Source organism: Carassius gibelio, chromosome A20 (genome assembly GCF_023724105.1).
Source record: "Carassius gibelio isolate Cgi1373 ecotype wild population from Czech Republic chromosome A20, carGib1.2-hapl.c, whole genome shotgun sequence".
NCBI lineage: Eukaryota > Metazoa > Chordata > Actinopteri > Cypriniformes > Cyprinidae > Carassius > Carassius gibelio.
The window spans coordinates 7,636,532-7,651,986 of NC_068390.1; the positions used below are offsets into that span (position 1 = coordinate 7,636,532).

At 37.3% G+C, this 15,455-nt stretch overlaps 1 protein-coding gene across 1 annotated transcript in view; it reads right to left on the reverse strand.

The window, feature by feature from the left end:
• LOC127938411 (exostosin-1-like) overlaps positions 1-15,120 on the reverse strand; it is a 309,435-nt gene extending 294,315 nt beyond the window's left edge. Inside the window, exons 1-2 of the mRNA XM_052535006.1 lie at positions 14,111-15,120; positions 11,642-12,712 (exon numbers count right to left, since the gene is read on the reverse strand). Of these exons, the coding sequence (XP_052390966.1) occupies positions 11,642-12,603 (962 nt within the window). The 5' untranslated portion in view covers positions 12,604-12,712; positions 14,111-15,120. The remainder of the gene's footprint in view (positions 1-11,641; positions 12,713-14,110) is intronic.
• Positions 15,121-15,455: the final 335 nt, after the last annotated feature.

The window sequence follows — 15,455 nt, forward strand, 5'->3', positions numbered from 1 at the left end:
ACAATGAATGAGCTCAGGAGGCTACTCAATGAAATGAAGGTGTGAACACAGGCTGTCTGTGACAGAGTAAATCATGTTTAAGAGTGCACGCACCACAGTCTGGGGAAACAAATCACTCCAAAATCCAAGCAAAGCAAAATGCAGCCACAGACAGGTGCAAAGTGCAGCAATGTAGCTCTCCAGAAAAGCTTACAAAATAGTTCACCCAAAAATGAACATTCTGTCATCATTTACTCACCCTCATTTTGTTCACAACCCTCATAACTTTTAAGGGAAAGGTTAAACAAGAGGTTTAGCAAAGTCTCACACTGTTCTTTACAAAACAAGAGTGGACATTTTATCAGTAACTCCTTTTGAATTACAGAAATGTAAGAAAATTTAACCGTTTTACAAAGTTTCAATGAATTTGGGATTTGTATTAATGTTTTGAGCAAAAAGTAAGCATAAAGCCAGTTATTGGGATGTGTGAAGATACAAATGAGATCACACAAATGTATATGAATTAATCACTTATTTGCAAAAGAATAAAAAATAATAATAAGTTTCCATGAGATTGTGTTGGCTACAACTGACATGAGGATGGAAACATGGAGCACAATTTATCAAACACGCTATCCTTTTGAAAGATAAGTTTGTTTAATGTTAGTCAGGATTTCTAGAATATACTGTGGATGGATGAATGCAACAGGTCATCATAAAAAAAAAAAAAAAACAGTTTGACCTATGATTTATTTCAAATAAGCAGCAGCACACAAATAACCCTTCCAGACTTACTGTGCAAATATATATATGTATATATATAATCAATAAAAAAAAGTTAAAAAATAACCATTGCGCATTTTACAGCAAAAAAAGTTTGAATATGTGTTTTTGTCACCAGCAACACAGTATGTTGCTCAGTTTTGTTACAGTAGGTTAAGCTCCGATTAAAAAAAAAAAAGTTTTTGTGAGTTTCTTCTGTTGTCCTGTGGGGGAAAAAAAATTATAAATTAATTAATCAGAAAGTATAGTGCTGTTGCACGAAAGATGCATCCAATTGAAATGCATTAGTTTTAAAAAAAAAAACATGCTGCAATCACGAAAATAACGAAATAAACGTGTCCCTGCCACAAATCAATAGATTAAATTACATGACAAAATCTCGAACTGTCGTGAGACTGGGACACGTTAATTGAACGTGAAAAACAAATCGTTCGATATAGTACGATTTAACCAATACATTAAATCGTGCAAATTAGTATGAATTCGTCTTGATGGGCTTTTATAAAATGCAATGAACAAATCGTACGAATTCATACGACCCAGCTCGTACGATATTGTACGATTTAGCCACTTGGTTAATTCGTATGAATTAGTACGAATCTGCAGTGAGATAGGGTTGTGCAAACCCCCTGTTTTCCAGATATTTGAAGTGTCATTAAAAGTAACATGTTTCAGGATGAGAATTTCTAATAAAAAGTATTGCTACATGACAGCTCTGGTCCTCGGGAGCCGAGAGGGGTTTATTGTGGAGTAGAAAAGGATGGATTTTCTGTTACTGGACAAACAGAAGCTAAACCAGCTCATTCCCAGCAGGTGGGTTTGTTACCGACGTCTCAGAACACTTTCTATCTTTCTTTCTTCATATCTCTCATTCTCTCCCTCCGTCTCCCACAGTGCAGCATTCTTCCAAACTGCTGAGAATGCCTATTGAAATCTCAGAAAGTCTCAAGGTAGCCGAAGATCTCCTGCTGGAAACACCATCCATCTCACAGCCAACAGCAGGTATACTGTGTTAATTTGTTATCCTGTGGGTTTTCTTCTCTAATGAATCAAATATCACTAAATCACTACAGTATGTAGACACCAAAGGTGCTCCTTATCATTTTTAAACCAATGTTTTTCTCGGTAACCCCATTGTTTGTAATGAGAACCATTTACTGTCACTGACACAAAAGGCCCTTATGAAACATCATCTTAAAAAATCCCGATCATTTTGCTGGCTAAAATGTGTCCACACTTGTAATTCTATATGCTTTTGTCTGAAGAAAGCTTTATTATATATCGATTGTGTATTTAATTTAACAGAATTAGTCAGCTGTTCCTGTAGCTGCAGTAGAAGTGATGATGGGGTGTAATTTTCATTATGAGCTCAGAAACATTAATTAGCTCCTTAGCTTCGCTGAAGTGTTGTGTTTTCTGTTTGATTAGACAACTAATGTATAAACCTCACCATCAGCTTTCTTCAGATATATTTCCGGTGGTCACTGTTTAATTTTGTTTCGTGCTCAAAGCCCCACGAGTACAGACCAAACCGGATTCAACATTAACTGTAACTGTGGGTGAGCTAAAATGGAAGTTTGCTGCATTAATGTTCGGTCACATAGATCTGAACAAAATCGGCGGACGTCCTGAATAAAAACGCAAGTTCACTCACTGACAGGAGATGACAGAACAGCAGAAATATGTGCACTAAGCATAAATATAATTCGCTCTGGTGTTTATCAAACAACACAAAATATTTAAATACGTCATTTTTTTATTCAAACATTTGTTTAGACATATATACAATATGCCAGCCCAGAAAATAGATAATTATATTAATATTAATAATGATTATAATAATGATAATAATAATGAATTTTTTTATTATTATACTGAAAAACTCTAAAACAAACTAAACTACATTTTCGTTACTTGATATAAAATAAATATATTAACTGAAATAAAGTATAAAAACAAGGCAACATTTCTCATTTTCATTTCACAAATAACACATTTGAATCAACAGAAAACCACTGAGGGAGAACTGAGGCCTATTAAGCATGACTAAACAAAGGAACTAATGAGATAATTAAATAGAACACAGGTGAAAATAATGAGATAATTAGGACAACACAGGAAATCTAAGTGGCAATAGAAAATCCAAAAACACAATGAAACAGCAAAGACAAAACATCAGACAAGTTACACATTGTGGCGAGTGGGGCGGGGCCGAGAGGCGTGGCAATAAGGAGTGAGGCCAGGTGTAGCTGCACCTGCGCCCCACCGCCGGTATCGAGTCCCACGTAGGAGATGGAAGGATATAAAACTGGAGCGACTCTAGAGAAGGACGAGAGAGGACCAGGCCTGGGACATTATTTTATGTTTGCTTTTTATTTTGTGCGCACCAGTCGTCTGCGAGGGGCTGGTGCGCTGTTTTGTGGTTATTTTTCAATTATTAAAGTGATTTTTGATTGTGCGCCGGTTCCCGCCTCCTTCTTCCTGATGATTACAAAGGTCATATCGTTACACACATATTGTACGAGTTGGCAATTTCGAATGAATTTGTTCATTCTTAGTCATACAAAAACAAACAGTTTGCTAGCACATCAATAAATACTTACGAATGAGGCTAATATACCAAATGGTAAAAAACACTATGTTGTATTACAAAAGTACAAATGCACAAGTACACTTGAAATGACATGATATTGACATGATATGAGTAACTCACAATAGACACACTAAAACTCGAAAAGCTTAAAGGGGGGGTGAAATGCTATTTCATGCATACTGAGTTTTTTACACTGTTAAAGAGTTGGATTCCCATGCTAAACATGGACAAAGTTTCAAAAATTAAGTTGTACGTTTGACAACAACAATACCTCTTCCGGTTTGTCAAAAGTTTCGGAAAGTTTTTTTCGAGTATGGGTCTGTGTGACGTTAGATGGAGCGGAATTTCCTTATATGGGTCCTAGGGACACTTCTGCAGGAAGAGCGCGCGCTCCCATATAGCAGAGCACTGAGAGCACAACAGACATTCACTGATCAGAGAGAGAGACCGAATTGTCACAAAAGAAGTGTATTTTTGGTTGCCAGGGCAAGACAACCCTGCACAGATTACCAAAAAAAAAAAAAAACAGCATTAAGGGACCAGTAGATGGAGTTTATTTTTAACGGAGTTGTGCAAGTGTTTTTGTTTGTTCCCTGCATTTCGTAGATGCTTGTTTTACAAACAAGGCCCAGTTTGACGCCGGGTTTGCACATCGTTTATTTCTTAAGGATAATGCAGTCCCAATGAAAAAGGGTCAAGATTGTGTGTTGGAACAGCAGGCGGTGAGTAAAACTGCTTCAAATATCTCTGTGTTGTTAACTTAGCTATGGGTGCGTAAGCACATCAAGTAAACAACGATTTTGTCATCAAACTGCACTTTCCACATGTACACCTTAAAAAACAAAAGAGACGACATAAAGTGGAACTTAGTCATTTTCCAAAACCGCTAAGCAAATATATACAGTTTCAGTACATACCACATAGAGACGTCGTTGCTGATGCTGCTCTTGTTAAATTTCATCCTCTGGATCTGATTCTGGATCATAAATATACACTGAATCTGACTGTAAGCCATGGTTTGTTTTGGATGTTTTTTTCCTCACGGTAATGTCACAGCTTCCAAACGCTCTCAACGCAAAAGCTTACTCGCGCTCGTGATTCTTTAGCTCCGCCCACATGTCACGCCTCCAGTAGCTCGTGTTTTTCCGGGAAAAATCAGTACAGACTATCTTTCTCTTATGAATATAATAAAACTAAAGACTTTTTGGAGTTATGAAGGATGCAGCACTACTCTATAGGTACTCAAGATTAACAGGATATTGAGTGAAAACGAGCATTTCACCCCCCCCCCCCCCCCCCCCCCCCCCTTTAAATAGCTTAAAGGGATTTTACATCCAAAAATGAAAATTGGTTGTTTATCTTCTTACCCCCAGGGCATCCAAGATGTAGGTGACTTTATTTCTTCAGCAGAACACAAATCATGATCAGCTTCAGTCGTTGCAGTCTGTCAGCTGTACAATGCTTGCCAATGGTAACAGAATCGATGAAGAAAAAACTAAACATGCAATGACAAATCCAAATAAACATTGCGGCTCGTGACGATACATTGATGTGTAAAGACACAAAACGATCAGTCTGTGCAAGAAACTGAACAGTATTTATATAAGGTTTTTTTTTTTTTTTTAGCTCTGATTCACGCAATGTCCGAACTGTTAGACCTCTTGTGAAAGCACTTCAGAGGTATTATGAGTCTAAAAACTATAGAAATAATGTTCAGTTTCTTTCACAGACCGATCGTTTTGTGTCTTTACACATCAATGTATCGTCACGATCCGCAGGGTTTCATTTGGAACTTTTTGTGCATTTTTTTTCTCTCTTAGATTACAATTACTGTTACCACTGCGAAGCATTGTAAATCTGAGAGACTGCATCGACTGAAGCTAAAAATCATAATTTGTGTTCTGCTGAAGAAACAAAGTCACCTAGATCTTGGATGATCTGGGGGTAAGCAGATAAACATCTCATTTTCATTTTTGGTTGAACTACCCTTTTAAGCATAAACAAAAAATCACAACACTGTAATGACGACACCACGATTACATTAGTTTTCATAATCATTGTTTAAATTTATGAGTATTCATAAGTAAGGGTTGGCAATTCCATATGAATTTGTGTAATCATATGAAAATGTACATGCATAGATCCTGCAAATACTTACGAATTCCTTTGTATGAATCATAAAATACTTAAGGATTACATGAGAATTAATTATAATGATATTTCACAAGTTTTCACAACAAGGAATGATTTCACGTTTGGTTAAATTTGAATTCATTTAAATGTATTTCCAAAACACATGAATATTTGGTTTAATTTGCCACGTCAACTAAAATTGTTTTTGTCTACTAAAATAAGATGCCATTTAGAATAAAATGGACTAAAATTATTTAATATGACATGAACAGATACTGACAGAATTAAAAGAAGAAGACAGCAGCTATGACTTTATGACAGTTACATGTTTGGCCAAGAGGGAAGTGACAATAAATGTTGTGTACAACACTGCACCCAACAGGGGGACATTTTCACGCAATCTTTAACAATGTGGCTTCTCTTTATGCCTGTCAACAGATGGAAACCTCAAATTTGGTTGTCATAAAAGTTTAGGATTTAATACCGCACAGCTGCGAGCTCTCAAAGTTTAAGCAGCTGTGTTTATTGAAGAGGGTGATTAATTTTGGAGGTGAAACTGGGATTTGTAATCACTTCCCTTTTGTGTGATTCTGAAGCTAAAAAACAACACATCACATTAATCACACACCCTAATTAAAAAACAGCAGGCTTCTAGCTCTCTCTCTCTCTCTCTCTTGCACTAACTCTATCTTTCTTTCTCTCTTTATGCCGTCTCTCTCTCTCTTTCTCAAGTGTGATGGATTTGTAGGATGCATCCAGTCGTGAGGTGCTCTAATTTGGAGCCTATCGATACATTTTATCAGTGGGTGCTCTTCCTCCCTTGTATCTCCACCTTATTCCTGCTTCTCTTCCTCAATCTTTCACAAACGCAGACTCAACATCTTCTGAAACATGGCTTTCTTTGACTTTGGCTCACTGGATAATTAAACCCCAATGTGAACTTTCCATCCAGAGTCCAGTAGAGAGGACAGAAATGACTCTCACTATTTACCTTCGCTCAAATTTCATTTATTCTTAGAATGTATGATTTGCACATTTTGCACTGCAGGACTCTGGTTTACTGCATGCAGTGCGGCAATAATAAATCATATGAATTACTGGGTTATTTTCAGTGGTGTTGTGCTTGTTGCCTCTTTGAGTTATGTGGAGTTTGCCTATATCACTCATACTGCATCTGCATGCAATCTGCAGCCCATAAAAACAGGTTACAGTGTTCACAATTGAGAAAATGTCCCACATTTTCAGCAGTCTGTTGGTTTTTAATTGTAGTATTAAGAAAATGTCCATGCATTCTTTTGCCTTTTTAAGAAAGCTTTTTTATTTATTTTACATTTTTTGGCGTAGTTTAACTCATATTTAACAGCGTTTCGTCAGAAGAAATAACCCACCTCAACACAAATAAAACAGCAATTTATAAAATCCCATTCAGTGGCAGAAAAGAAAAGAGTAATGGAACTGACAATAGAGTTTTGGTGCCAAATTCACGTGTCATGCACAGTTTGGGGACTTTTAGAAATCAAACTCTCTTAAAACAAACTTTTCACACTTTGTGCAGTTTGCAACAGTTGAGGTCATAAGTTTACATGAACTATATCATGAAGAATCTGCTGAACGTCACAAATGTCAAAAATGGCATGTTGTTTATTTATTCATTCATTCATTTAGAACTGCTCTAAATTTCACATAACAGATGTCAACGTATAGTGCAAAACAATAATAAAACAAAATAATAGCTGAATTTACCAAAACAATGAATGAATATATATGGACTGTATGCATGACCTTTTAATGTGTTTGAGTGAGCCAACAAAGGTGACTAAAAAAAAAATTGGAAAAGTTCAATCAACATTTAATTTAATATAGCCAGTGTGTTGTGCATCCTAAATAAATCATATTAAATCATATTTTTACATATATTTACAAATTCACTTTTTGAATACCTTGTTAAAATAACAGCTTGGAAATTATGCAAAACATATTCCGTTCAAAGTGATGTTGACTTTTTGACTTTTTTTTTTTTTTCTCACATCACTTCTCATATTTAGAGTGTTTTCTTCTAGCTTCTTCTAGACTTTTTGTCCTTGGTAAACTAATCCACTAATTAAACCTTTATTATGTGCAAAAAAATTAAAATAAAATAAATAAATAAATACTTTACTGTTACTCTTTGTTTTGATCATCATTTATTAACTCATATTTTAAATCTGAAACAATAAAATCTATAAGGCATTTAAAAATAAGTAAAAATGCTGAGGGCATGATAAAAAGTTTGCAAGAAAATTTTTATGTGACCTTCATATGATAAAGAGAAAACAATGCAATCTGTTAGTTTTAACAAAAATCAACCCCTAGGACATAAATGTCCCTTAAGAAACACCAGTCTCTGTGATGCAGCACAAACACTATCAGTGTGAAGCTCATGCCACATACAGTGTGTGTGAAACTGGCCTTGAAGTGCAACTCAGTCTTTGATACCATCATTCTTGTTTGTGTGTTAGATGGCAAGGACCCTGCATGGCAGATCCAAAGTTTGATTTATATTGCTTCCTCAGCTTGTTGAAATTACTGAGAAAGGCAAATGTTTAAAAAAAAACAGAATATGCCACAACAGATCCAACTCATGGCTCATCTGTTATTGTTAATTTAGAGTTAATTTGACATAAAACGGTTATATTGAAATGCTTTTATTTTATTTTCCCCACATTTGCATAGTGGATAGCCTGATAACATTTTATGCTCCTCTTTTTTATTTAATACATTTCCATATTTAATGATTTAAAACAACATACATATAACATACAATATATTTTTGTAAGTCTGCTTTTATAGCAACATTCAGAGAGCAAATACAACAGTTACTATGTAATTACATGGCAATCACACAGTAATAACTGTGTAATACCACAATTACCAAAGTGCAATAGAATCAGGAACAACGAAAACAAAGTTGGATATTATACTGATGTCTTTTTTTAGTTCTTCATATAAACCCACAAACATAGTTTCAGCCTACTTTTTGACAGTCTGTTTATAAAGAATCAGTAAGAGTCCCAGGATATGCATGTGTCTTAGTACATAGGAAAATCAAAAATCTGTTAAATTGTTCAGAGCAAGTCTTTTAAGAAGCAAAATACTCCACTAATGATCCAGCTCATGGCTCACCTGTTATTGTTCACCAAAGTGTGGCAAAACCATGCATTACAAACCAGTTATCTGCACCAAATATTACTACAACAGAAATAACATTGATAGCGCAGACCTGTTTAACAACACAGACTGCAAAACCTTTGCTCAATACTGCAAAATATGATGCATTGTCTATGTGGTTGGGTCGAACTAGGAGCAGTAAGTGATGCTACCAGATCTCCAAGCACTGTGTGTGTGTGTGTCTATGTGTGTGTGTTTGGTATTTTCTTAAGCTCCTGATTAATTCAAATGAGGGCCAATTATTGACTGTTCTGCCTCCATAAAGTCCTTTCAATTCATTTGATGTATAAGAGTCTGCTAGTCAAGGCCTTCTGACCTTCTTTTCATCAGACTGATGATCTACCAGTTACTTGAAAGTTGAATGATGTCAACTCTATAATACACTAAATTATATATTAATGCAGTTCTCTATGAAAGTATAAGGACACCTGAATGACACCATGTTTGCTTTATTGAGCATTTCATTTCAAAACCAAGGAGTAAATCTGCACTGTTGTAATTAGGGCCGGGAATCATCCCAAAACCATAGTTGTTAACTAAGCTAGCAACTTTGTTGGTTGCAATGCAATTTCCCATTGACAACCAACTAAGTTGCTAACAGGTTATCAAATATGGTTTTGGGAAACGCACCCCTGGTGAGGATCGTTTTCATTTCATTTTAAAATGAAAACGATCCTCACCAATACTGGTATTTTCACTGTGTTTCAGAAAAGATCTCCATCCACACTACACGACCGAAAACACGTGTTGTGTGATCATTCAAGCACAATGTAGCATCATGCTACATAAGACAATTTATAAGATATATATTACACTTTAATTTAAAACTCACTTTAAACCACCATGGTGTGTTTGTAATAACTTCTGATCACGATCTAATATGTGTAATGGTCATAAAATGTTGCTGAAATATGTGATGTGTAGCCTTTTATATTAAACTAATCGCTACACCTTCTTAGCATTTCTCATTTAAACACACTGTATTGTTATGAAAATAAACAGAATCTCATGAAAATCACATACAAATCATACACTGTCATAATCGTGTGTTTATTAGCTTCATGTTTCATCCATGGAAATGTTTTCCTGGGTTTCTTATGCACAGAACTGAACGCGGAAGTGTAATGGATGTTCTAATAGGAGACAGGACGGGTGACAGATGAGAAGAATTATGATTCTGTCTAAACTATGCATTTTAAAATAAAAGCACACTAGTGTAAACATAGCCTAAAACTATTTGAACTATTTGAACTGGCTCAGGAGATTTGAGCTTGTAAAAATGTCAATAAGCTGAAAAAATAAATCCACAATTTTGAATGGGTATCGAAAAAAGTATCATTCAGGAACTGGTATTTAAGTCAAGCAAACGATTCCCAATCCTTTAGTTATAATCCTGTATGCTTTGATTACATCTGTCCTATATGTGGTCCTTAATTAATTTTAACTATTGTTCTCAACCATCATCATCTAAAACATAAATATGTAATGAGAAAACTAGGGATAATTTGATAGAAAAATTCAGTTTTTTATTTTATTTTTTATGTGTATAGTGTTTAGACTGATGTTAAAATGCTCTTTGACACTGATTTATTTGCACCATTTGCAACTTTAACAATCTGAAACAACACTCTGGCTTTTCACTTCAGTCACATTGTGATTCTACTTGTGGCAACCAAAATAAAAATGATTACTTCTATATGTTTTTGTACTTTAATTTTCAAATTTGCTTAGTGTATAGACAGTTGTTAAAATTGAATGATCTTATACACTGTTTTAATTTGCAACTTTAACATTTTGAGGCAACACTCCGGCTTTTTGCTTCTGTCAGTGAGATTTTCCTTGCGATAGCCATGATCCCTAGCACACACTGTAACCTATGTCTTTGTAGGTTTGCTTTTCTTGTATAACATTCAGAAACTTGAAATACAACTGCACCTATGTTATTACATGGTAATTACATAGTAATAGATGACCAACAAATACATTGTTTTAACTTGTTGGAATTAATATACACCCTAAACAATTCCTGCCTGCTTTTTGACAGTTGTTCATAAAAATCAGTAAGAGACCCAGGGTATGTATGTGTCTTAGTACAGAGTTTTTAAAAAACTGATAAACACAATATTTATCTAACAAATAAAGCTTGATTCATAAAAGATGTTCTCTATTATTGCTAGGTCAGTGCATAACGCTCACATCTTAGCCAAATAAATAGACTATTTGCGTTGTACACACATCCTTACAATACAAGACAATCACATTCTTGTTGTTATACCGAAGAGAATTAAACTCTATAACATAAATCTCACCAAAACAGTGCATTTACACAAACTGTTCACATTAATGTCACAAACAGATGAAGATTGGCTTTGTTTCGGGCTAAGAGACCCCTAGAGTCCTTTTCCTCAGCACTTTTTGTTTTCCTGAGCTAGACAAATGCAACACCACTTCCATTTATAGCAGTATTCCCATGATAACTACATGAACACTACAGTCTAGAGTACAAAACAAGCAACAGTCTAAATCACTCTAACACTAATACTGCCATTGAGCTTTCCTCAGGTTAACCTTTAAATGACCACAAATGAACATAAACATAAAAGTAAAACCACCATTGAAGAGTCGAGCACACAACAATCTGCATCTCAGTAGCTTTACTGAAATTGTATATCCTGCACATACAAATGAAAGCAATGGTGGACTCAAACGCGAAAATTCTGTCATTCTTTATTCATCCCTATGTCGTCCCAAACCTATATGACTTTCCTTCTTCTGCTGACCAAAAAGAAGATTTGTCCCTCATTGTATGGACAAATAAAGAATAACTAAGGTCGTACTGGTTGGGAACAACATGAAAATATGCTTTTCACGTTTATGTGGACCACTTCTTTAAAGACTAGCACACCACACACCAGCGTGATAAAGACAGGAGAACGTGGGACTTACTTTGTGTATTCTTCATTGTCTCTGTCGCACCTTGCATCCTTATGTTTCTCCCAGTCTTTCCCGTGTTTGCAGGTAGTCAATAAAACGATATCATCCCCATTATGTATATGATACAAAGCATTTCTGGTTTCAGAACCGATGCCAGTTAGATACCTCTTCCCTTTGAAGACCAGCAAGTATTTCCGTAAGGGAGGGACATTGTTAAGATTCAGATAACCTTTGCTCCCTCCTTTCTGAGGATGGTCTTTTGAAAACAAAGGGATGGACACGTCAAAGCGTGGTCTAAAGTTGTCCACGTCGGTGCTGGCCTTGGCCAGCATGGCTTGGCCGATATCAAAGCCTAGTTCCTCCGTATAATCAGGCCACGTTCCAGAGTACAAGTTAAAAATCAGATGGTTCCTCCCTTCGTACCACAGAGGGAGGCTTTGAATTCGGGCTCGGACGTTATGTACATACTGAGCGGACAGCTGGTCCCTGTCTAGAGTGTCTATGCTCAATACAAACAGACAGGCCTCATTAGGGTCAGTCGTGTAAAACCGCGATTCCTCGATGGCATCCAGAATCTTCTGGTAGCTTTCCGAAGGCGCCTCACCTTTCTGAGGCGGATACACGTAGATTTTAAACCCCCGTTCGCAGCGCTGGAAATCGAAACAGGTCTCCATGCGACATCGCCGGCTCTTGTAGATGTTCTTCTGGATCTCTCGTCTCTCGTGAGGAGACGTGTGTTGATGAAGAAGCAGGGGTCCGTCCTCTTCCTGCTCGGCCTCACCGAGGTACGTCTGTAGGGGAGGATCCACCCATTCCGGCCAGCGGGGCGGCTGAGGTGGGACACCGGCGATCTGTGAGACTCCGTAAAGCTGGGCATTGTTCTGGAACTCACCGACTTGTAGGCCACACAGGTAGACTAGTAAGAGGCTACAGGCCCCCACAGATACCAGCAGGTATCGCTTCTTCGCCTGCATGTGGACAGCAAGAAGCAGGGCAGGAGAAGAAGGAAGAAGAACGGGTGGACTGTAAACCCACGGGGTGAGCTCTCATACCAACACGAGCATTCTGAATCTGCACGGACCACTGTAAGTGGAGAGGATGACAAAATCTAGCATTGTAACTCCATCTGAATACAGTCTTTATTACTTATAATTTACAATGAGACCACATTGAAAGAACCTGTCCTCCAACAAAAAAAACGACCATATAGGTTGTTTGTGCAAGCACCTTATTACGACCTATATTTACGTTTTAAAGTTAAGCGCCCTCTAGCGGGCGTAAAAATAATGACAGCATCGCTTTGCGTCTGTTGTCATGAATTGACGTATAACGTCATTACCAATCAAAACGCACGTTTATTTAAATGCAATGTGTGGGCGTTTTACACCGATCTCACAGCATTTCCTACATATTTTACTACTGTAGGTGGCTTATTTGTTCGAATGACCACACCTAACCCCACCCCTAAACCTAACCCTCACAGAAATCATGCTAAATTATGATTTATTGAGTATATACATTTTCGTGCACGTCCATTCCTGGGATCGAACCCATGATAGCATGATTACATATCAAGGTATAACACAATAATCTACTAACTGAGCTACACGAAACGCAAACCAGGGGGCAAATAAAAGAGTACAAAACATTAATGTGAAAACGACCTTTTGCCGATAGGGGCGCAATTGTAGTATATATGCTCTGATGGGTCGTATTTCAGGGATTTGGACAAACGACCTATACAAGCGTATTGGTTGGAGGACAGGTTGTTATTATCATTATGAAAGCCAGTGTGGAATTAAAATCAGAGGTCTACGGTCTTAATCTTGAAGCGCCATCTGAGATTTGTGTCTAGCGCTGTGAATTTGTGATGTGTAGATGTATAATAAAGTGATAAAGTAATGACAGAAGGCTACTTATATTTTGTCAACATTACAAGCAGGATACAGACCCTTAAGAAAAGGGCTCTGTTGCTATAGTAACCGCCTCAGGTGAAAGTCTTGGCAACTTTGTCAGTTTAACTAATCAAATTTTTGTCGTTACTAAAACTTTTGAAAATGTGAATAAAATGTATATACACTTCATATATACTTTCAAGTATACAGATATAACTGTTCCTACTGTGGGATATGGCTTCAAAAACTTGCCTCATCTAAAACATGTAAAAAAAAACTGACTACATAGCTAAATTACACACTTTCTAATATATATATATATATATATATATATATATATATATATATATATATATATATATATATATATATATGAAAGAGAAACTTGTTTATTTAGTGAGGCTGTTTCAGTACCAAATGTGAGCTTTTTACTCTCATTTGAAAACTCCTCAAACGGGGGCATTATTTATAAAACTAGAGAATAAAATAATCTTATTAACATAGGCTATAACATTGTAATTGCAATTTATGTAGTATATGCTGAACAAACTGAAACTGCATGCATAGAGATACAGAGATGCTTTACCTCAGTCACCTGTTGAAGCTTCAATCATCTACTGAAGAGAAGAGGACCTTCAGTGATTCCCAACTTTAGATTAGAAATCAAAGCACTATCAAGTCAGTGCATTATAAGGAGTTGTGCTTCCAGCCATTTCTGTTTTCATAAAGCATGTTTTGATCCAGTACATCAGTATAACAAGGTGCTGAAAAACACACGCTGTCTGAATCCATTAATCTGATCAAGCAACGTGATGTTCGTTATTCGCTGTTTCTGTCTTCACATGCATGGTTTAAATATCTACATACTCCCATATGCCATAGTGCAACTTAAAATCCACCGAGTCTTCTTTAAACTGCATTCCGTCCAAGTCTCGGTTCATCACAACCTCAGCCTACTGAAATGCGCCAAATATCTCCAGAATCAGTGATCCTTCTACAAACGTGAGGATTTTCAACCTCTATCTCTCTGGATAAATGTGCAGGTTTTAGAGCAAAATCCATCGCAGAGTCCCTGAGACATCCTGAGCGCTCAAGTTGCGTTCACAACTCTCCGAAACCAAGACGAAACTTCTCATCACGCTCGTGGACCCACAGCATCCTGCAGACTCTGATAGCATCTCATAATCCTCCTGGACCACAGCTTTCAATCGCAATAAAGTCCTTCCAGCGGTTTGATTTAATTTGAAGCTAGCTGTCAGTCACAGCATGATCCGGAGTCAATCCAGGGACCACGTGCACAGACTCCAAAACAATCCCCAGTTTCGCTCTCATGACACTCCGATGTCAATTCATCTGTTTTCGATGCTCCTACAAATGCAAGCACTGCGGATGATCGGGTGTCCGCGTTTGGCGTGAAAGTGAACTGCTGTCATCTGAACGTCACTTCACTCCAGCGCATCTTCACCGGGACGAGTCCAGCAGAAGGACGCACACGTTCTGTCGCACGCCTGTCTCTCTATAAGCAATCCCAGCAAGTCTTCTCCTTCAGAATCAGCAGGCGAGGAGCATGATGGAGAGAGTTGAGGAATCCGCTCAGGATCTCTGTGAGCTTGAGCCTCCCACCGCCACTGAGTCATTCCTCTCTGTTACTAGTAGAAGAGGCGCCGAGAGACGGAGCGGTCAGCGTCGAGCACCTCAGGAGAACCGCGCGCGGATCAGACGCGCGGCCACGAGGACGCGCTCGAGCGCAAGCGAGCCACAGGCTGCAAACATCTTCACTGAGAAACTCTGTGATGATCCACCTCCACTGATGCACACTGCACCGCGGTAACAATTCCAACACATCGACAATTTTATTGGGAAAATCAAAGTGTTTTTCAAAGTACATTTATTCAATATATCAAGCGTTAAAATGTGACACAGATACGTGT